Source organism: Oenanthe melanoleuca, chromosome 21 (genome assembly GCF_029582105.1).
Source record: "Oenanthe melanoleuca isolate GR-GAL-2019-014 chromosome 21, OMel1.0, whole genome shotgun sequence".
NCBI classification, from domain to species: Eukaryota; Metazoa; Chordata; class Aves; order Passeriformes; family Muscicapidae; genus Oenanthe; species Oenanthe melanoleuca.
Window position 1 is genome coordinate 5532961 of NC_079354.1, and position 23850 is coordinate 5556810.

General features: G+C 47.2%; 1 protein-coding gene across 1 annotated transcript; it reads right to left on the reverse strand.

The window, feature by feature from the left end:
* Positions 1-16153: 16153 nt before the first annotated feature.
* On the reverse strand, positions 16154-21223 carry TMEM88B (transmembrane protein 88B). The gene is made up of 2 exons (XM_056508193.1): positions 19354-21223; positions 16154-17198 (listed from the first exon to the last, which is right to left on the reverse strand). The coding sequence occupies exons 1-2, from the start codon at positions 19621-19623 to the stop codon at positions 16935-16937; spliced, it is 534 nt and encodes a 177-aa protein (XP_056364168.1). The 5' UTR covers positions 19624-21223; the 3' UTR covers positions 16154-16934.
* Between the last annotated feature and the right edge of the window lie 2627 nt (positions 21224-23850).

A 23850-nucleotide genomic window follows, 5' to 3' on the forward strand; every position in this document is an offset into this window, starting at 1 on the left:
ATGGTTTTGGGGAATGGGATATCGCTGCTCCCATTGATCCCATCAAATCCATTCCCCTTGACCAGTTCTGCTGGATACATGGCAATATTTCCCTCCATTACTCACTTCCCAAGGAAGTGTTGCTCATCTCAGAATAATTCCCTTTTTCCCCCCCAGTCTGTCCCCATGGACACCATTCACACCCTGCAGCCTGGAGGGAACCTTCATCTCCCTCTAAATCCTGCTGGGCTAGGTGCAAGCAGGAAAAAGCAGCCTGGAAAATAATCAGGTCTTGCAGGGTTTATTTTTAAACAAATCCTGTTTCCAGTAACCCTGGTGCTCGTGCTGGCTCTTTCCTGGATGAATCCTGCACCTGAGGCCAGAGGGGTCACTCCAGCTTTGCTCCTGCTGAAATCTCAGCTCCCCATCACTTCTGAGCTCCAATTCTCCACCTGCCATGGATTTGGCCAAAATTCCCTTGGGGTGATCTCCTTCTCCCCATGCCAAGCTACAGAACAGCTCAGGAACAATGATAAAAAAATCCCAATGAAAAAAATCCCAAATAAAACCCCCAGCAATAAATTAACCCCATTTTGATTGTGGTTGTGCTGGGGCTCAGGTATTTCACAGAGCCCCCTTCTCCCCATGCCAAGCTACAGAACAGCTCAGGAACAATGAATAATTGTAGGAAAAAAAACCAAAAAAACAAATAAAACCCCCAGAAATAAATTAACCCCATTTTGATTGTGGTTGTGCTGGGGCTCAGGTATTTCACAGAGCCCTCTTCTCCCCATGCCAAGCTACAGAACAGCTCAGGAATAATGAAAAAAAAAAATCCCAATGAAAAAATCCCAAATAAAACCACCAGCACAGCAACAATTAATAGGAAAAAAATCCCAAATAAAACCCCCAGCAATAAATCAACCCCATTTTGACTGTGGTTGTGCTGGGGCTCAGGTATCTCACAGAGCCCTCTTCTCCCCATGCCAAGCTACAGAACAGCTCAGGAACAATGAATAATTGTAGGAAAAAAACCCCAAAAAACAAATAAAACCCCCAGCAACCAATTAACCCCATTTTGACTGTGGTTGTTCTGAGGCTCAGGTATCTCACAGAGCCCCTTTCTCCCCATGCCAAGCTACAGAACAGCTCAGGAATAATGAAAAAAAAAAATCCCAATGAAAAAAATCCCAAATAAAACCACCAGCACAGCAACAATGAATAATTGTAGGGAAAAAAATCCCAAATAAAACCAGCAGCAACAAATCAACCTAATTTTGACTGTGGTTGTTCTGAGGCTCAGGTATCTCACAGAGCCCCTTTCTCCCCATGCCAAGCTACAAAACAGCTCAGAAATAATGAAAAAAAAAAAATCCCAATGAAAAAATCCCAAATAAAACCACCAGCACAGCAACAATTAATAGGAAAAAAATCCCAAATAAAACCCCCAGCAACAAATCAACCCCATTTTGACTGTGGTTGTGCTGGGGCTCAGGTATCTCACAGAGCCCCTTTCTCCCCATGCCAAGCTACAGAACAGCTCAGGAATAATAAAAAAAAAAAAAATCCCAATGAAAAAATCCCAAATAAAACCACCAGCACAGCAACAATGAATAATTGTAGGGAAAAAAATCCCAAATAAAACCACCAGCACAGCAACAATTAATAGGAAAAAAATCCCAAATAAAACCAGCAGCAAATCAACCCCATTTTGGCTGTGCTTGTGCTGGGGCTCAGGTATCTCACAGAGCCTGGGGAGGTTCTGCTGCAGTGCTGTGACATTCAGGGGATGTAAACAACCCCAAATTTCTGAAGAGATGCAACATCCTCTTGTGTGAGACGAATTCCTGCAGCTGGAACAAGCAGGCTTTTGGGAACACAGCCTTGTTTGAGCTCCACATGGCTGGTTTGTTTGCAGGGGCATCTATATATGGCAGTTTGGAAATTCCCCATTTGGAAAGGAAGCAGAGCAGCTTTAGGAGGCTGAAAACTCCCCCTGGAATTCCAGGGAAGGCTTGTGCAGCCTCAGACAGGTGAGAATTCACCCAGGAATCCTCCTGGATGGGAGGCCAGACCTTGCTCAGCTCTTATCAGCCCAAATCTGACTCAGAGGATGCTGGAACATCTCACCCACTGTGCCACAATTAATTTCTGCTCAATTAATAGCTGCAGGCTCATGGCTAAAGGGCAGCAGCTCCCCTCCCTGACCCCAGAAATGCCAGCCTGGGGTCAGGCCCTGGCTCTGTCACTTCTCAGTTACCACTGGGTGCTGTAGGGCTCAGCCTCGAGTCATCTCTTATTTTTGTTTGACTTGGGAGACAAACTACAAAAATAGATGTGTTTACTCACAGCATGGAGCAGTTTTATGTTTCTCAGAGGATGGGGATGACTCCTCAGTGAGGTAAGGTCTGGCTTTTAGATGGTCCCTTTTACCCCAAAGCTCCCTGAGAAGCCACAGGAGCACAGCCACTCGTGGGGTGGGGAGCAGCAGCCTGGGCTCTGAGCCCTCAATTCTGGATTCCTCAAACCCAGAGATTTCATTTTCTCCTTGTTCTTGCCTGGAATTGCAGGAATTTCACAGGTGGAGCAGGCTCAGGATCACTGACCCCACAAAAAAAACCAGGCAGGACACAGACTCAGGATTGTTGGCTCCCCTAAAAAAAACAGGCAGGGCACAGCTGAGAAACACTGACCCCAAAAAACCAAGAAGGATACACCTGAGAAACACTGATCCCAAAAACCAGGCAGGGCTCACCTGAGAAACACTGATCCCAAAAACCAGGCAGGGCACAGCTGAGAAATACTGATCCCAAAAAAAAACCAAGGCAGGACACACCTGAGGAACACTGACCCAAAACAAACCAGGCAGGACACAGACACAGAAAGAGGCCCCCCAAAAAACAAGGCAGGACACACCTGAGAAATACTGATCCCCAAAAACCTGGCAGGGCTCACCTGAGAAATGCTGATCTCAAAAAAAAAACCAGGCAGGACACAGACACAGAAACAGGCCCCCCAAAAAACAAGGCAGGACATACCTGAGAAATACTGACCCTTAAAAAATCAAGCAGGAGATACCTGAGAAACACTGACTCCCCCAAAAACCCAGGCAGGATACACCTGAGGAATATTGACCCCCCAAAAAAACCAGGCAGGACACAGACACAGAAACAGGCTCCTCAAAAAACAAGGCAGGACATACCTGAGAAATACTGACCCCCCAAAAAACAAGCAGAACACAGACACAGAAACACTGACCCCACAAAAAGAAGAGGCAGGACACACCTGAGAAATTCTGATCCAAAAAAAAACCCAGGCAGGACACAGGCTCAGAAACACTGACCACACAAAAATCAGGCAGGACACAGCTGAGAAACACTGATCCCCAAAAACCTGGCAGGGCTCACCTGAGAAATTCTGACCCAAAAAAACCAGGCAGGACACAGAAACAGGCTCCCAAAAACAAGGCAGGGCACAGCTGAGAAATACTGACCCCCAAAAACAAGGCAGGGCACAGCTGAGAAATACTGATCCCCAAAAACCTGGCAGGGCTCACCTGAGAAATTCTGACCCAAAAATACCCAGGCAGGACACAGACCCAGCCATCCTGGAGTGTCCAAACCTCCCCAAAATCCCCCAACAGCAGAGTAGGAGAACCCAGGGGAAATTCTGGAGCCCCAAACTTTGCCAGAGCCAAGTTCCCAAGCCCTGTGTGCAGTGACAGAGCTGCCACAGACCAAGGAGTGGAGGTGACAGGAATGGGGGTACAGACATGGCTGGGCCCCAAAATTCATTTCATGTTTCTCCCTGAGAGTCTCTAGCACAGATTCTCCAAGATTTTAAATTCCTGCTCCATTTCCTTCACGAGACAAAAAGACAGATATGTGTGTGTGTAAAACAGAAAGAACTTGGAATGTAGAATTTGAAGAAAGAATAGAAATGATAGCAAGTTTTGATACAGAAGAAAATTGCTGAGCCAGTTTTACTGGGTAACTAAAAATCCAAAGAGTAAAATGAGTTTGAAGGGGTTTTTGTGACTCAGAGCAAAGGATAAATTCACCTGAAACAACTTTTCCATCACTCACATGGAAATGAATTAGTTCACATTCAAATATTCATCATTCAAATCCTAATTTAGCTGGAATTTGATAGCTCTGAACAAGGGGGGGACATTTCATGTTTCTCCCTGAGAGTCTCTAGCACAGATTCTCCAAGATTTTAAATTCCTGCTCCATTTCCTTCACAAGACAGCATTTAGCTGCCTTTTTTTTTTTTTTTTTTTTTTTTTTTTTTCCCAGCTGGACCTCACTTTGCTTGCCAGGAACCCAAATAGCTCCAGAAATTGGAGTCACTTCTAAGCAGTACAAGCAAGATTTGGATGCAGAGGTCAATTTTTAGCCAAAGGCTTTTCTTTGGAGTGGATCATTTCCCTTATTGCCTGACTTCTCTGCCCTGTCTCCATCCTGTTAGGAAAGCCCAGACAGGCTGGAAAAGCCAAATTTAAGAGGATCTCCTCAGCACTGGGTTTCCTGAGGAATTCCTAAGGAGCTGCTGCTTCCCCCCTTCTCAGCCTTGAGAACCCCCCCCAGCCTCTCTCAATTGTTGTAATTTCCATTTATCCACCTGGGAGAGAGGAAAAAACCCAATTTGGAGCATCCTGCAAGGATGCAGAGGAGCCAGCAGAGGAAAAATCCAAAGCAGAGAAATCAGATCCCCTCTCCCAGGAGGCTGCCCTGGCTTTTTTTTCTCTCACTTCACCTTCTGTCCCAATTTTTTTTTTAATTCTTGCATTAATTTAGGGCAGTTTTGCCACACTCAGGGCTCTGCAGGGTGCTGGGAAGGATAAGGATTTATCAGGAAGGTCATGTAAGTAAAACAGAAAGTTATTGGAATGTAAAATCTGAAGAAAGAATAGAAATGATAACGAATTTTGATACAGAAGAATTGCTGAGCCAGTTTTATTGGATAACTAAGAAGCCAAAGAGTAAAATGAGTTTGAAGGGTTTTTTTTGTGACTCAGAGCAAAGGATAAATTCACCTGAAACAAAAGATGGTTTTATCAAGCAAAAGGATTTTCACAGGCAATATTTACTTGCAGTATTGCAAGCGAAAAGAAAGATCACAAAATTTTCCACTGGAAATATAAACAAAAGTGAGTTGGGGGCAGCAAATTTGGGGTAAATTCCTTCATTACCTGAAGCTGTAATTAGAGGATTAACCCCCAATCTGCAAATGGACCAAACTTACAAAAGTGTGAATTCTGTGCTCCATTTTTGGGTGTAGCCCCTGCCCTAAATGTACCTGAAGGCCCCTCAATAAATATAAATAAACATAAATAAATAAAAATACATATAAACACATATAAACACATATAAATAAATAAAAATAAATATAAATACATATAAATAAATATAAATACATATATATAAATATAAATATAAATATAAATATAAATATAAATATAAATATAAATATAAATATAAATATAAATATAAATATAAATTGCTTTTTATTCTCCTAATTTTGTCTGGCCTCTGTTTTTGGGTAGCCCAGAAAGGCATCACTGGGACCAGAGAAGTTTCACTTTAGGATAAATCCACTCCCATCCAGTTCAGGATAAATTCACTCCTATCCCCTTTAGGATAAATCCATTCCCATCCCCTTTGGGATAAATCCACTCCCATCCCCTTTGGGATAAATCCATTCCCATCCAGTTCAGGATAAATCCACTCCTACCCCTTTTAGGATAAATCCACTCCCATCCCCTTTGGGATAAATCCACTCCCATCCCCTTTGGGATAAATCCACTCCCATCCCCTTTGGGATAAATCCACTCCCATCCAGTTCAGGATAAATCCACTCCCATCCAGTTCAGGATAAATCCACTCCCATCCAGTTCAGGATAAATCCACTCCCATCCCCTTTGGGATAAATCCACTCCCATCCCCTTTGGGATAAATCCACTCCCATCCCCTTTGGGATAAATCCACTCCCATCCAGTTCAGGATAAATCCACTCCCATCCCCTTCAGGATAAATCCACTCCCATCCCCTTCAGGATAAATCCACTCCCATCCCCTTTGGGATAAATCCACGAGTGGAACAAACCCAGCAGTGCAGCAGAGCTGCAAACGGGACCAGCCTGGGACAGAAATTTCCATTTATTTCCCTGCTCCAGGCTCCAGAATGGCTCCAGCCCTGGTTGCCAGGGTTTGCACCAGGGCTGTTCCTGGGGTGGGATTTGCTGAGAGCTCACTTTGCCCTGGGGCTTTCCCCCTCTCAGAGGAAGCACAAACACTGGGCAGAGCACAGAAACAAAACCCCTTTTTGTGTGCAGGCAGCTGGGGAGGAGTGGGAGGGCAGGGAACAATTCCCTGGGTTCCTCCAGCCCAGCTGACCTTGGCTCCCTGCTCAGGGAACATTTGGGAATTTGTCCTCCCAAATTTGTGCTGGTTCAGTGTCAGAGGGGTCAGCTCTGAGTCAGCTCCTCCTTCAAGGCTCCAAATTCCTTCAAGGCACCAAATTCCTTCAAGGCACCAAATTCTTCATTTCCCACAAGTTCTGGAGGTGCAGGTGCCTCGTGGAGCACAGGCAGGGTGGCTGCCCTGGCATTTTTTTCTCTCACTTCACCTTCTGTCCCCAATTTCTTTGAATTCTTGCATTAATTTAGGGCAGTTTTGCCACACTCAGGGCTCTGCCAGGGTGCTGGGAAGGATAAGGATTTATCAGGAAGGTCTCACAGATGTGTGTGTGTAAAACAGAAAGAACTTGGAATGTAGAATTTGAAGAAAGAATAGAAATGATAGCAAGTTTTGATACAGAAGAAAATTGCTGAGCCAATTTTACTGGGTAACTAAAAAGCCAAAGAGTAAAATGAGTGTGAAGGGGTTTTTGTGACTCAGAGCAAAGGATAAATTTACCTGAAAGAACTTTTCCTTCACTCACATGGAAATGAATTAGTTCACATTCAAATATTCATCATTGAAATCCTAATTTAGCTGAAATTTGATAGCTCTGAACAAGGGGGGACATTTCATGTTTCTCCCTGAGAGTCTCTAGCACAGATTCTCCAAGATTTTAAATTCCTGCTCCATTTCCTTCACGAGACAAAAAGACAGATATGTGTGTGTGTAAAACAGAAAGGACTTGGAATGTGGAATCTGAAGAAAGAATAGAAATGATAGCAAGTTTTGATACAGAAGAAAATTGCTGAGCCAGTTTTACTGGGTAACTAAAAAGCCAAAGAGTAAAATGAGTGTGAAGGGGTTTTTGTGACTCAGAGCAAGGGATAAATTTACCTGAAACAACTTTTCCTTCACTCACATGGAAATGAATTAGTTCACATTCAAATATTCATCATTGAAATCCTAATTTAGCTGGAATTTGATAGCTCTGAACAAGGGGGAACATTTCGTGTTTTTTCCTGAGAGTCTCTAGCACAGATTCTCCAAGATTTTTAATTCCTGCTCCATTTCCTTCACACGACAAAAAGACAGATATGTGTGTGTGTAAAACAGAAAGAACTTGGAATGTAGAATCTGAAGAAAGAATAGAAATGATAGCAAGTTTTGATACAGAAGAAAATTGCTGAGCCAGTTTTACTGGGTAACTAAAAAGCCAAAGAGTAAAATGAGTTTGAAGGTTTTTGTGACTCAGAGCAAGGGATGGGACAATCAAACCCTGGAGGAAAATCCTGCCTGGACAAACCATTGCTGGGAATGCCACACTGAGCTCTGGGGAGTGGGAGTGGTGAGGGGGATGAGCCTTGCTGCCATCAACAAGTTGCTGTTTCCAGCCAGAAAAGGCAGATTGGAAATCCTGATTGCCAGGAAAATGAACCCACAAACACCAGAGGTTTGTGTCCAAAAAGGAGACAGAGGAGTCCTTTTGCTTTATTGCAATAAAGGGAGAGGCCATGGGGCATTGCCCTGGGGTCTCTCAGATTTTTGGAGGACTCACCTCCCTTTTTATCCCAATTTCCCTCTCTCTGTCCCCATGGGCTGAAGTACTTGAGAGGCACAGACTTCCCAAACACCTGATACCTGAGATTCCCCTCTAATGCACAACCCTCCCTTTTCATTTTTAATTCTTATACAATTCATGGTTTTTCCCCATTTTCATTTTCCAATATCCAATTTAATTTACCAGCAAACCTGCAGTTTGTTTGTAAAGGCAAATATCCTTTTTTCCATCCATCAAACAGTGAAATCCATCCCATTATTTCTTTTTTCTCTCTCAGTGCTGGTTTGATCCACCAGCAGATCCACAGCTGGTTTGTAAAGACAAATCCAAAATTCCTCTCCTGATGGAGAAGCAAGCCCAGGGAAGTGAGAACTTCTCTGCTTGACATCCAAACCTTCCTCCCTGCCAGCCTCATCCTCCCACATCAGCCTGGGGAAATCACTTCCATTCCAGAACTTCATGGAGAAAGAGGTGGCTGGGTGTGTGCAGAGCCACCCAAACAATCCCCATCTCTTTTGGGGATAAGAGACTTTTGTTCCAGAGGCTGCTGCTGTAATTCCTGAACGATGAAAGAACAGCCAGAGCACAAATATCCCCCCACAAATAAATGTCACTGCTGGGCAGAAATGTCCTCTCTGCTCTCTGCCCTTCCACGGGGCTCAGGCTCCCTGTGTAAGATAAATTTGCTTTTTTAGCCAAGGAAGAAGAGACAGGTGATGTGAATGCAGATCCACACTCCCAACAGGAATGAGGAATCAAATAAAATCCAGCAAGAAGCATTATTCAAGTAGGGGAGGAATTGAGGTCCCCAAGTGGAAATCTTCCTGTACATTCCTAGAGAATGGTCCTAAAAATCACCCCAAAAAATGGGGAATGCCACTAAACATTGAGATTAATGGGAACAGCAGCAGCACTGCCCTGGGCACTCAGATCACTGAAAATCTGCAATTCCAGCAATTCCCCCCATCCCAGCAGGAATGAGGAAACAAATAAAATCCAATAAGAAGCATTATTCAAGCAGGGGAGGAATTGAGGTCCCCACATGGAAATCTTCCTCTGCAGCAAATTCCTAGAGAATGACCATAAAAATCCCCCCAAAAAATGGGGAATGACACTAAACATTGAGATGGGAACAGCAGCAGCACTGCCCTGGGCACTCAGATCACTGAAAATCTGCAATTCCAGCAATTCCTCCCCATCCCAGCAGGAATGAGGAATCAAATAAAATCCAGCAAGAAGCATTATTCAAGTAGGGGAGGAATTGAGGTCCCCACGTGGAAATCTTCCTGTACATTCCTAGAAAATGGCTCTAAAAATCACCCCAAAAAATGGGGAATGCCACTAAACATTGAGATTAATGGGAACAGCAGCAGCACTGCCCTGGGCACTCAGATCACTGAAAATCTGCAATTCCAGCAATTCCTCACTTCCCAAAAGGAATGAGGAATCAAATAAAATCCAGCAAGAAGCATTATTCAAGTAGGGGAGGAATTGAGGTCCCCACGTGGAAATCTTCCTCTGCAGCAAATTCCTAGAGAATGACCCTAAAAATCCCAAAAAAATGGGGGAATGTCACTAAACATTGAAATGGGAACAGCAGCAGCACTGCCCTGGGCACTCAGATCACTGAAAATCTGCAATTCCAGCAATTCCCCCCATCCCACAGCCCTGAACCAGGCACTAAGGAGCACTTACCCCTTCCACTGGCTCTCTAAATCACCCCCACAGCTGCAGATATTTACACAGGAATGGGATGGGGGGTGGAAATTTGCCCAGCTGGGGATTTCTCCAGGGAATTTGGGCTGCTCCAAGCGTGGGTCCTGCCCTGCTGCCCTCCCCTGCTCCCTGGGCATGGCTGTGCTGCAGAGGAAGTCTGGCAGATCCTGTTTTGCAGAGTTCTCCCACTCATGGGGCTTTTTCTGCCTCCTCTTCCTGGCACCTGTCAAGGATGTTGCTTTGCCAATGAAAGGCACTCAGAGCTTCTCTCCCTGATTGTTCTGTCTCTTCTCTCATCTCCAAGCTCTTGGGAAGCCACAGCAAGCTGGGCAGGAATGGAGGGAACACCTGGAGCAGGATGGAGAGATGTCCCAGAGGGGAAAACAAAAAAAAAAAAAAAATTATGCAGAATAGAACAGTGAAACTTTATTTAAAAATCTATTTTTGCTTGCAGTGCCTCAGACTGTCCATGTTATTGCTTCCACCATCAGCCCAGGCTCCCAAGGCTTCTCTCCCTTCAGGAAATTCCTGCAGATCTCCAAAGCAGAGGTGGAATTCAGTTTTCTCCTGGCCCTCCAGGATGTGAGGACACACCCATCGCTGCAGGTTTCATCAGCAAAACCCACAAAGGTTTCACCCCACATGCCAGACCTCTGACCCTGCCCAGAACCCAGCGTTCTTCCAGGGCTGCAGATCAAAAAGCAGAAGGGTTTTAGTGCAGGGATTCCTGGAATCATCTTTTGTTGATAATGAATCAGGGCTGACAAGACTTTGCTGTGGGGCTGAGCCAGGCTGTGATCCTGGAGGATCCCAAATCCTGGAGGATCCCAAATCCTGGAGGATGCCAGCAGGAGTGCAAAACCCCTTTTAGCCCATTCTAGACCAGACTGAGACACACAAGGGGTCACAAAGCCCAAAACATTTTAATTTCTGATTGTGAACCATCCAGACACGGGAGGAACTCCAAGAGTGACCTCATGGAAATGTCTGGGGCCAGAGAAACACTTGGCCAGGCTTTGGAGGGAATTTTCCCTTCTCCAGGATGCTCATGGGGTTTTTTTGTGAGCAGCCACATCCAGCAGGACTGTCAGGGAGATGCTGCATCTGTTTTGGAACAGCCTCTGTGCAATTCCACCATCCAGGGATTGTTTTCCTCTCTCCTTCAAGGCTTTCCTGGGACAAAAAAAAAAAAAAAAAAAAAAAAAAGGGTTTGTTGGTGTCCTGTTTTCCCCTGTAATCAATGGTGAGAGGAATTTTGGATTTGTCTTTAAAACAAGCTGTAGATCTGCTGGTGGATCAAACCAGCACTGAGAGAGAAAAGAAATAATGGGATGGATTCCACTGATTGATGGATGGGAAAAAAGAGATTTGCCTTTACAAACAAACTGCAGGTTTGCTGATAAATGAAATTGGATATTGGAAGATGAAAGAAGCAATGGGGAAAAGCCATGAACTCAGAATTAAAATTTAAAGGGAGGGTTGGACATTAGAGAGGAATCTCAGGTGTTTGGGAAGTCTGTGCCTCTCAGGTACCTCAGCCCATGGGGACAGAGAGAGGGAAATTGGGATAAAAAGGGAAGTGAGTCCTCCAAAAATCTGAGAGACCCCAGGGCAATGTCTCATGGCCTCTCCCTTTATTGGAATAAAGCAAAAGGACTCCTCTGTCTCCTTTTTGGACACAAACCTCTGGTGTTTGTGGGTTCATTTTCCTGACAAGGGGAAGCTGCCAGTTGCAGGGGAATGGCTCAGCACAAACACAGCTTTGCTGCTTCCTGCTGGAAATGAGGGAATTCTGCTGCTGCTGCTGCATTTGCACACCAAGGAATTCCCAGCTGTTTTTTCCCAGCTCACAAATAACAAACATCACATTCCCACATCACTGCTGTCTGGGTGAGACAACCCTAAAATCTTCCCCCTGGCTTTGCCTGCTGCATTGGTGTGGTTAAAATCACGGCAAGATTTGAAATTATCAAAGCAAGCACCAAAAAAACCCGGTGAACAAAGGGCCCTTCATCCAGGGAGCAGAGATCCACCCACAGGACCTGTGCACCCCAAGGAAAGCTGAATTTCCAGGTGCTGACAGGAATGGTCTGGCCCAGGTAGGCAGAGCCACGCCCGGGTGGAGAGAACAAGGCAGAAAAATGAGAGTTATTCACACCCTTCTTCAGCTGAATGGCAGCTTTAATTGCAACCAGGCAAAAGGGTTTCTTTCTTCTCCCTCTGTTGCTGTGGGATGTGGGATGGTGAACAAGCAGGAAGCAGGAGGCTGGAGGAGCCCTTTGCCTGGAAAAAATGAAAAAAATAAAATAAGATTTTCTGAGCTAAAATTCTCTGGTTCTCTGAGGCACTGAGTGCTTGATTTTCCTCTGGGTTTCTGAGTGTCTGCAGCCCAGCTGTGCCTAGAAGGAGGATCCCAAGCACAGGGGTTTTCCTGGTGCACTGAAACATGTCCAGCAGCAGGTGGAGGGCAGCTGGTGCTGAGAGAAAAGTGCTTTTTGTCACAGCACCTGTCCCCAAAACTGGCACAGTCTGATCCCTCTGCAGGGGTGAAACCTCTGAGGGAAGGGCAGTGTGATTTCTCCAGGAAGAAATCAGAGCTCTCCACGGGCAGTTTGCTTGGATTGCTTCCCTCTTCACCCTGATGGGGTAAAACCCAAATCCCTGCCAGGCCCTGCACAGTGAGATCATTTCAGGACAGGGATGGGGATGGGGAGTTTTGTTTCCCAGAGGGATTCAGCAAACACTTGTTGCTCTCAAGCTGTGTGAACAGAGGGGCTCTGTTTGCACCTCAGCAAACAGATAAATCCCAAAAGGCAATTCTTCCCCAAATAAGCTCCAACCTCATCTGAGACAGCCCTGACTGGTGAGGGTGAGAGGAATTTTGGATTTGTCTTTACAAACCAGCTGTGGATCTGCTGGTGGATCAAATCAGCACTGAGAGAGAAAAGAAACAAAGGGATGGATTGAAGAATGGAAAAAAAGATATTTGCCTTTATAAACAAACTGCAGGTTTGCTGATAAATGAAATTGGATATTGGAAGATGAAAGAGGCAATGGGGGAAAACTATGAATTCTATAAAGGAATATATATATTAGAGGGGAATCTCAGTTATCAGGTGTTTGGGAAGTCTGTGCCTCTCAAGTACCTCAGCCCATGGGGACAGAGAGAGGGAAATTGGGATAAAAAGGGAGGTGAGTCCTCCAAAAATCTGAGAGACCCCAGGGGAATGTCCCATGGCCTCTCCCTTTATTGGAATAAAGCAAAATGACTCCTCTGTCTCCTTTTTGGACACAAACCTCTGGTGTTTGTGGGTTCATTTTCCTGACAAGGGGAAGCTGGTGAAGGACTTTGCAGGGACAAAGGAGATATTCTGGGCTTTCAGCAGCCACAAGTCTGGAGGAAGTCTGCTCCCCTGTTTCTAATTTTACCTCTGTTCATCCGTGTAGGGTCTAGGGCTTGGTTTCCTCAGCTCTGTCCTGAAACAATGGAGGAGGCACAAGTGGAGCTGGCAGCACCTGAAAGCAGAGAGGGAAACCAGACAGCACCACTGCCTTGGCTGGGAACTCTTGGCTTTGATTGTGATCAGTCCCCAAGGTTCACACACAGCAGGTCCAGCCCTGCACATCCTGCTTTTCCCCTTCCAGGGTGGCCTTGGTGGTGCTGAACCCAGCAGAGGAACAAACTGCTTTGTGCAGAGGCTCCCAGAACAGCCCAGAGATGGATGGCAGGACAATCTCCAGCTCCTGATGTGGGCACTGCTGAAGGCTCATGGGGAACATAATTGTTGTTTTTTTCCCCAAATTGTTGATCTTTTCTTAGCTCCAGCAATGATTTTACCAGGCTGGAAATTTAAGCTAAATAGGATCAGGCCTGGCCAAAAATCCAGGGAAAATGCTGATAAGCAGCAGTGGCCCTGCTCAGGCAGAAGGATCCATCCCAAAATCAATGCCCTGGTGAGTGGCTGGGGGGATCCTGCAGGATGGAGAGCTCAGGTGTTGGGTTGATGTGGCCAGAAATGTGAATTCTGTCCCACCTGCTGGGGCAGTGCCCCTGATCTCCTGGCACACATTATCTGCTCATGGGCCATCTTTAAACCAGCTGGGCAATCATCTTTATCTTCCCACAGCCCATCCTCCCTCCAGGAGATATCTCCTGTTCATGGCCAGTGAGTCCCAGGGCATGACTGATAAAATTCCATCATCCCATGGGAGATGCTCCAGCCAGGGGAGGAGCCAAGCCTTTCCTACCAGATAAAAACTGAGATTTGGGACACCAAGGAACCTTCTTTCCACTGGATTCCAGAGGAAAGCCAGACCTTTCCACATCATCCCTGGAGCTTCAGAGGAAACTGCACCTTCTCCAGGAGCACTGCTCCAGCTGAACCACATCTGCCCCTGCAGGAGGATGCAGCCACCATTGAATGGGACTGTGCCAACACCCTGACTGACTGACGGGTGTCAGCTTGGATTCTGACTCTGGCAGGGCTGGGATTGTTCTGTGTAATACTGCATTGCTATTTTAATTTTCCTAGTAAAGAACTGTTATTCCTAATTCCCATATCTTTGCCTGAGAACCCCTTCATTTCAAAATTATAATAATTTGGAGGGAGGGGTTTGCATTCCCTGTTTCAAAGAGAAGTTCCTGCCTTTATTGGCAGACACCTGTCCTTCACACCAGGACAGTGTCCCAGGCTCAGCCCCAAGGATCCATCCCAGAATCAGTCCCCAGACTGGGGGGATCCTGCAGGATGGACACCCCAGGTGTGCCAGGCTCAGCCCATCCCCAGGCTTGGGCAGGAGCAGCTGCTCCTCCAGGCCCAGAACCCGAATTTGCAAACAGGACAGGGAATTTGGGGCAGCTCCTGGAGGGTGCCAGGGCAGCATTGCCAGGGCAGTCTGTGACCCAGCCACTCTGGAGTGGGAGAGAAGCTGAGACAAGGGGCCCTTGCAGACACTCCCAGATTATTTCTTTAATCACTTCCATCCTTCCTAACTGAGTTCTCCAGCAGAGCTGGAAACAATCAGAGTGACCATTCAGAGAGAGGGGAGGGAGGAGGAGCTCCCCTGAAGACAGGGGGGTTTCAGTGAAGCAATGCAGAGAGCACTGAACAGAGCAGCCATTGGGGGGTTATTACCATATTGTATCACTGTGCAGATCCTGCCAAATCAGCTGGACAGAAAATGAAGCTCCTGGAGCACTAAAGTGCCTGGGATGAGGTGGGGAGCAGCACATCCTCTCATGGTATGTGCAGCAGGTTCCAGCTTCCTTTCCCTGGCCTCCCTCTGAGCAGGAATGCAGCATCCCTCCAATAAATTCTCTGTTGTCCTTGGCTCTAGAAGACAATCTTCCTGATCCCAGCTCAGCCTGACAGATGGTTTGTGTTTGCACCTCCCCCAGCTGAAGGCATCTGATAACCACTGAGACATCTTCCTGTGGCTTCACCTGGACCAGCCAGTGACAGGGAAGCACAAATAATAAAGATGGACCTGGCCAAAGGAAATGTATTTTAGTGTCTTTTGAGGTGCATCAGAACCAGGTCGGTGCCGTGGCTCTGAGCATGGAGGGGAAATAAATCCATACACAGTTGAACTTTAAAAAAAAAAAAGAAACAAAACAGTTAAAATAAATTTCTTTCTGTCCTCCCTGCTGTGCTCTGTGCTCTGGGCTGGTTTAGGAGCTGCCAGGACAAAGCCCTGCCTGTGGGAACAAAGAGGAGGCAGAGCCAGGGATCCCCCACATCTGTGGGCACAGTCCCTGCCTGGCACACGAGCCCTGCAGGCTGGCACAGCTGCCCAGGACCTGATCCAAGGCTCAGGATGTGGCTCTGTGCTCTCCACAGGAAATTCAGGATCAAGCCAGCTTCACCTCAGAGCTGCAGCACTCCTGGGAATGCCCAGGACACCCTGAGGTACAGCCTGACATCTCAGGTAAATTCATTTCCCCTTTGTTATTAAAATAGTCTGTGGAGTGAAATACCAAATGAAACACAATTCTGCTTTATTGGGGAGGCTGCAGCAAATAACTCTGGGTTTCTTTGCAGGGACAGCAGCAGGGATTTCATTACAATCCTTGCAGCCCTGCCAGGCTGGAGAATGCTTTCCTTGTAAAAGCAGCTGGATTAAACCACAGGTGAGCAAAAGGAACAGCAGCTCCTATCAAATATCTGCACCCAGTGAGCAGACACTGCCCTCAGGCAAACCTTGTTATCCTGCAGCAGATCTGCCTTGCCTGGAACAGAACTTTCTTGTTTTTCTTCAGTCTTGTCAGAAAATGTCAACTCGTTTTCCTCCTTTTTTTTTTTTTCTTTTCCTCCAGTTCACTTTCCCCTGTAGCCACCCCTGGTTATTCCTCTGGGTGGTCTCAGGGCCACGCAGGGCACACAGCAGGAAAAACCAATCCTCAGAAAGAAAATTAAACATTACATTTTACCTTACACTGCTAGCAAAGGGGTTCTGCTGCAGCCAGGGCTTTGAGACAGAACAAACTCCTCCAAGGAGGGGGATTGGGCACAAACTTTATTTCTACAGAAAAGTGGGAATGGGGACAAAGGGGACAGCAGCACTCAGACAGGAACAACACCAGCAAACACCACCAGAGAGGATTTGGAAGGATGGACCTGCCCTGCCCTCCCCATACCTGCATTTTCACTCTGTTGCAGTTTTTTTTTGGGGATGTGATAACTGATAAAAGATTCATGTTAATCATAGAAGTTTTGGAGTTTGTATAAACCAGAATACTTAGGAAAAAAAAACACCCATGGACATAGATAAAGAGAAATATATGACTAAACCCACTCTGTTTAAATCCCCCTGTTATGAATATTGTGTGTACCAGTTTGTAAAAAGCTTTTCCACAGCCTGAAAGGTTTCTGCAAAATCAGATTTCCTGCTTTGTGTGATCAAATGCAACCTATCTGTCAAGACCAGACTTCCCACTTCTGTTCTTCATCTCCCAAGGCCAGATGGTTCCATGACCCATTGTCCCAAGAGCTTTCCCAGGGAAGTTTGGAAGTTTCTTTGACCACCACTGCTCACCTTGCAGAATTATGACAATAAAACAATAACAATTATTGATTATTGCAAGGAAAACCAGACTATAAAAAGGAGCTGCAGACCAAGTCCAGGCTGTGCCTCTCACGTTTCCCCAGCTTGCTCTGTCTATATAAAATAAACCAATTTTAACCTTGCTGAATATCCAGACTTGTGTTTCTCATTTCCAGCAGGGATCAATCAGAGGAGGATGGGGCACGGGGAGGGGACGCTGCTGCTGCTGCAGGGTCACACCCAGGCCCTGAGCTGGGGGCTGCAGCCCCTGGCACAGCACAGGGCAGCTCTGGGGGGGCAGCAGTGTCCCCCCTTGTAGAGGGCCAGGCTGAGGGGCTGGAAGCAGAGCAGCAGCTGCAGGCGCCGGGCCAGGCTGCAGTAGATGGCCATGGCCACCACCAGCAGCGGGGACATGATGACAAAGCCCAGGATGATGAGGGCAGAGGAGCTGTTGTCGTCCAAGATGCTCCTGCAGTAGCGGGCGGAGGAGTGCAGCACCTGTGGGGGAGGGAGGGGCAGAACAGTCAGGAAATTCCCAAATCCCACCCTGACCCACGTGTCACCTGGTGGTGACAGCAGCCAAAACACCTCAGGGTGCTTCATTTTGAGAGGAATGTTGGATTTGTCTTTACAAACAAGCTGTGGATCTGCTGGTGGATCAAACCAGCACTGAGAGAGAAAAGAAATAATGGGATGGATTCCACTGGTTGATGGATGGAAAAAAGGATATTTGCCTTTACAAACAAACTGCAGGTTTGCTGAGAAATTAAATTGGATATTGGAAGATGAAAGAAGCAATGGGGAAAGACCATGAATTCTGTAAGAATTAAAAATGAAAAGGGAGGGTTGTGCATTAGAGGGGAATCTCAGGTATCAGGTGTTTGGGAAGTCTGTGCCTCTCAAGTACCTCAGCCCATGGGGACAGAGAGAGGGAAATTGGGATAAAAAGGGAGGTGAGTCCTCCAAAAATCTGAGAGACCCCAGGGGAATGTCCCATGGCCTCTCCCTTTATTGGAATAAAGCAAAAGGACTCCTCTGTCTCCTTTCTGGACACAAACCTCTGGTGTTTGTGGGTTCATTTTCCTGACAATTTCCAATGTTTTCATTGAAAAAGGCATCTCTTCCCTCTCTCAGAGCTGAGAAAATTCAGGCACACTCTGTGACTGGTATCACACCTTAATCAAGCTCTCAATTATCCCAGCACCCCTGTGAGACAAGAGCACTGCACATTGATCCTGGGGCAGCAAACTCTCATCTTTATTAAATCATCCCTTAGCACTTGATGGGCACAAACCAAATCAAAAATCCTCCTGGTGCCACAACAAAAAATAAACAAAAATACAGAAATCCGTTCGGTTCTGCAGACAGAGTTTGGTCATTTCATTGCTCTCCAGACCCCTTTGTGCTCTGTGCACACTCATTTCTGCCTGGAAAAAAACCCATTTGCAGAGAAAGCCTCTCTGGGGCTGGCTGAGTGGTGTTTACAGCTCTCCTTTCATGCTGGCAGCAGCAGAGCTGAGCTGAGCCCTCACTTGTTGTGCACTAACAAATGCTGCAGGCAGCCCCCACGTCCCCAGATTTTATTCTTTTTCCCTTTCAGCAGAGAAAGGAACACAACCCATCATCCTAAAACCCAACAACAAATCCACCTAATGGAGCTGCAGTGAAAATCAGCCTCTGGCTGCTGGGGAGGCACTGAAAAACCAAAATTGTGGCTCTGCTGAGGCCACAACCCCTTGCTATGATTGAATTCTGTTTAAAAGACTCCTCACAGCTTCCAGCAACACAGGGGCTTTCACTTCTGGTCCACTTGGCTGCACTCAAAAACATTCTGCATCCCCTCAAAGCCTGTGAGTGTGCATGCAGAGGAGAACTCAGGTTTTCCAAGGTGAGGGAAGCTGGAAGGGGCAGTTCTGGGAGGTTTTTTTCCCATTTTCAGCCCAATTTGCAGCCCCTGTTTCTGACTTATGAAACAGCCACATTGAGCTGGTCTAACAGCCCATGCCTGCAAGGAAAACAGGAAAGTGCTTTTTCACAAAAATGATCCCAAAAATGCTTAAAGGGATAGAGCAAGAGGAGATTTGTAAATAAGGAAATAGTGCAATGCAGAGGGCAGCAAACAGAGCATGGGTGGACCAAGGAGGCTGATTTTTGGTGTGAGGAATGCTCATTTTGGGAACAGGAATGCTAGATTGGCATGAGAAGGGGATTATATATTCTGTCAGAATTTACTAATCCTATCATTAAGCAGAGCTTAAACTTACTTGAACATAAAGCAGCAAACCCTAGCAGAGCCCAGGCAGACTGTGAGCCCTGGAGCTCAGGTTGGCAGCTCTCAGTGACAGAAATCCCAGAGCAGAGAGAAATATTGTGAAATTAAAATGCAAACAGCAACTCCACGAGGGCAGGGAGTGTGTTCACCTCTGCTTGGCACTTGCATGGGGACACAACTTCATTGCCCAAATTCCCACCATACCTGTTCTTGTCAGCCCAGACTGTTCACACAGGGGAAAAAAAATTAAAAAAAACAAAAAAAAAAACAAACAAACAAACAAAAAAAATAAAAAAACAAAGCCCAAACTGGGGAGTCTTGCCTGGCCTGTAGAGGGGCTCAGAGGAAGCCTCAGGTGTGGCACTCAGGAGTGGCACTTACCTGGGAGTGGCACTGGAAGCCAAAATAAACCACCACGATGGTGGGAAGCAGCACAAGGGTGAAAATGAGCAGCATGAGGAGCAGATGGAGGAGGAAGAGGAGGCAGTTGATGGCTGTTACCAGCAGGCTCCAGGCCAGGCAGCAGCAGGGGCTGCGGGGCTCCCGGGGCAGCAGCTGCTGCTCCATGTCATAGGGGGGCAGCCCGGCCACCATCCCAGACTTTCCTGACACAATTTCTGCTCCAAACTCCTCAGGCTCCTGGCCAGACATCGCTCTGATCCAAAAGGTTTCTTTGGTTTTGGTCTGGCAGACCTGGGCAGGAACTTGCAAAGGTTTTTCTGCTCTTCCACTCGTGGCCAGGAGCCCTCAACCAGAGATCATGGTGGGGCCAGCAAGGAAAAATCTCTTCTGCTCCTCCAGAAGCTGCTCAGCACAGTTTGCTGATGCTTTTCCAGCAGTGTCCCAGCCTCAGTCCCAAATGAGATCAGCTGGAAGTTTGGCAGTAGTTTTTATTTTGGTGTAGAGTCCAGAGTCCTACTGAATTTGCTGTTGTTTTTATTCCCAGGATTACGATCCCAAGAGGTCCCAGAGGGTTGCTGTGGTAGCTGTGGGGGGCTGTAGGATCCCCTTCTACCTCTGAGATCAGCTGGGTGTTCAGGAGGTCAGGTTTGGGTGTTCAGGATGCCAGGTTTGGGTGTTCAGGATGTCAGGCTCAGATGTTCAGGATGCCAGGTTTATGTGTTCAGGATGCCAGGCTCAGGTGTTCAGGATGCCAGGCTCAGGTGTTCAGGATGCCAAGTTTAGGTGTTCAGGATGTCAGGTTTAGTTGATCAGGATGTCAGGTTTAGGTGCTCAGGATGCCAGGTTTAGGTGCTCAGGATGTCAGGTTTAGTTGATCAGGATGTCAGGTTTAGGTGCTCAGGATGCCAGGCTCAGGTGTTCAGGATGCCAGGCTCAGGTGTTCAGGATATCAGGTTCAGGTGTTCAGGATGCCAGGCCCAGATTTTCAGGATGCCAGGCTTAGGTGATTAGGATATCAGGTTTAGGTGTTCAGGATGCCAGGTTTAGGTGTTCAGGATGCCAGGCTCAGATGTTCAGGATGCCAGGCTCAGGTGTTCAGAATGTCAGGTTTAGGTGTTCAGGATGCCAGGCTCAGATTTTCAGGATGTCAGGTTTAGGTGATCAGGATGCCAGGCTCAGATTTTCAGGATGTCAGGTTTAGGTGATCAGGATATCAGGCTCAGATGTTCAGGATATCAGGTTCAGATGTTCAGGATATCAGGCTCAGATGTTCAGGATATCAGGCTCAGGTGTTCAGGATGCCAGGCTCAGATGTTCAGGATGCCAGGCTCAGATTTTCAGGATGCCAGGCTCAGGTGTTCAGGATGCCAGGCTCAGATTTTCAGGATGCCAGGCTCAGATTTTCAGGATGCCAGGCTCAGGTGTTCAGGATATCAGGTTTAGGTGATCAGGATATCAGGCTCAGGTGTTCAGGATGCCAGGCTCAGATGTTCAGGATATCAGGCTCAGGTGTTCAGGATGTCAGGCTCAGATGTTCAGGATGCCAGGCTCAGGTGTTCAGGATGCCAGGCTCAGGTGATCAGGATATCAGGCTCAGATGTTCAGGATATCAGGCTCAGGTGTTCAGGATGCCAGGCTCTGGCACCCACAGGCAGCTCCTTGTCTTCAAACCACCTTTCCACGCTCTCCACCCTGCACCCAAGCCAATATTCCTGCCCAAGTCCCACCCACAGGTGAGCAGATAAAGGCAGGAGCTGTTTCCCTGGAGCAGAGATGGAGCAGAGTGGGCAGTGTCACTGCTCTCAGAGCCAGCAGCGTGGTCCCTTCTGAGGCAGCTCAGCTTTGCAAGGCTCTGTTGTGTTTACAGAGCAGCCTCAGAGCTGCTCTCTGTGCTGGCCAATCCTTCACATCTGTCTCCTCATGGATGGGGTTTAACACACAGCACTCGAGAGCCCTGCTCCAACCATCCATCCCCAGGTCAAGATGGTCCCTCTTCAACTTTAATTATTCTGCCTCTGATTCACTTTCTAAAATTCCTCTCTAGATTAAAAAAACAAAACAAAACAACCTTAGAGAAATTGGTAATAATCACTGTAGTCCTCAGAAATCATCTGTCCCCTGCAGTCATCTGTTATTGTTTGCAGAACATATTGATACTCTCCTAGAGGAGGCACAGCAATTACCAATGATTTCATCTACCTCATAAGATCAATATTATTTAAGAATTTCAGTGACATCTCCGTGCCTGTGTAGCCTCCAAGATACAGTGGCAGTAATAAGGGAGAGATATTAAAAAAAACAGAGAGGAACAACCTCCAAAGCAGACAGCAGAGTGTGACAAGCCCATTTCCATCATGTTCCTTCCCTGCACTCCCAGCCTGGATGGCTCCCAGGGGAGTTTGCAGGGCTGCAAAATGTGAAATCTCTGCTCAAATCTGGCCAGACATCCCGAGGGAAATAACTGCTGGATCCATCCTGTTTTCAGTGCTGCACAGGCCAGAGACAGTGTTAATAACAAAGGCTGAGGCTGTGCAGGAAACCATAAATGTGACAAGTGGCAGGGAGCTCTGAGAGTCCCAGTGTTTACTCTGCCTGTCTAAATTCTGTACAGTTTTAAAGACACAATATTTTTCTAGCTTGATTTATGCCTTTGAGTCACACAAACAGAACCCAACCCAAAGCTATAGGAAGAGGAACCAATTTTAGGCTTAAATCATGGAAAGATGGACTTGGTGCTGGGCAAGTAAAAATCCTACAGCTGCTTTTACCATCTGCTGGTGATGGCACAGGGGTGTGGTGAAACACAATTTAAGCATTCATAAAAGTGCCATAAATTCTAAGAAGTTTTGCTAAATCCAGGGAAACTTCCCAAAGTTCTTTTGCTATAATGAAAATGTATTTTTGACCTTTTCAGGGAGGTGTGAAAATCGTGTTCTGTGCATTTATTTTCTACTGATTCTTGTAATAACCAAGTGAACTTTGTGTCAGACAAACCTCAGCGATATGAAGAAAGATTCCTCTCTAGTTCTGTGAAAATTCCACATTCTGAACAAGGACTTTCCCAGAACTGGGCAGATCTTGGTGATGAAGCAGTTTATAACAGGAGAATCATTGCTTTGAGATGCTGGATGGAGCTGGTGATGATTAAAGAGCATCAGAAAAATCCATCAGTTCTCTGACGCCAACAACTGCTGCTCCCAAGGAATCATTTTCTGGCAGCACCATCTTGTGGTTTGCTGCAGTTCATAAATTCTCAATTCATGTCTCTCATTCTCTAACCCTAACCTTTACAGGATGCTGTAAGACTTGTTACCCACTGTGGAATCCTTCCAGGCACTGAAAACACCACCAAATCTTCTCACATTGCTGTTTGCAGCACAGCTGGGGATACACAGCCCAAAGTCTGCTCCAAACCCTTCACTCTCCACACTCCGAGCAGCCCAGCTCCTTTTTCCAGGGAATTTTGGCTGTGGTACAACCCCAGCACACTGTGTGGCTGCTCCCAGCTGAGCTGGGGGTTTGGGATGGTTTGGGTCACACTTTCTGTAGGTGATGGGGACTGGGATCAGGTAAAAGTTCTTCACTCAGAGGATGAAGGTTTCTGGTGACCACGGAGCTGAGGGAATGGCTGGAGCTGTGCCAGGGGAGGTTCAGGTTGGATTTTGGGAAAGGTTCATCCCTCAGAGGGTGCTGGCACAGCCCCAAAAGCTCCAGGAGGGTTTGGACACCACTGCCAGGGATGCACAGGGTGGGATTTTGGGATGTCTGTGCAGGGACCGGAGCTGGGCTGGATGATCCCCGTGGGTCCTTTCCAACTCGGGATATTCCATGATTCCATGGCTGTCCTCAGGCTGAGGCAGAGGATTCCCAGCATGGAGAAAAACCACTGAGCTGCGGGAGAGGAGCTGGGGGAGGCAGAAAGGCTGGGAAAAGAGAAAAGGGCCGGGAAAAGGGCTGGGGACAGGGGAAGGACTGGAGGAAGGACAAGGGGAGGATCGGCAGAAGGGGGAAGAACTGCAGGAAGGGCTGGAAGAACGACCGGGAAGGATCGGGGGAAAAAGCGGGGGAAGAACCGGGGGAAGGATCAGAGGAAGAACCGGAGAAAGGACGGGAGAAAAGGCTGGAGGAAGGACCGGAGGAAGGACTGGGAAGGCTCGGGGGAAGGAAGAACCGGGGGAAGGACCGGAGGAAGGACTGGGAAGGCTCGGGGGAAGGAAGAACCGGGGGAAGGACCGGAGGAAGGACTGGGAAGGCTCGGGGGAAGGAAGAACCGGGGAAAGGACCAGGAGAAGGACGGGAAGGCTCTGGTGAAGGAAGAACCGAGGGAAGGACCGGGAGAAGGACCAGGAAGGCTCGGGCGAAGGAAGAACCGAGGGAAGGACCGGGAGAAGGACCACAAGGCTCGGGGAAAGGATCAGAGGAAGGTCCGAAGGAAGCACTGGGAAGTTCAGGGGCAGGACCGCAGGAAGCAGCGGG

Bases quoted from the DNA above. Each gene is read 5' to 3' on its own strand.
- TMEM88B (XM_056508193.1), bottom strand. From the start codon at position 19,623: ATGTCTGGCCAGGAGCCTGAGGAGTTTGGAGCAGAAATTGTGTCAGGA. The intron at 17,199-19,353 runs GTAAGTGCCACT...CCTCCCCCACAG, and splicing joins GCTTCCAGTGCCACTCCCAG to GTGCTGCACTCCTCCGCCCG.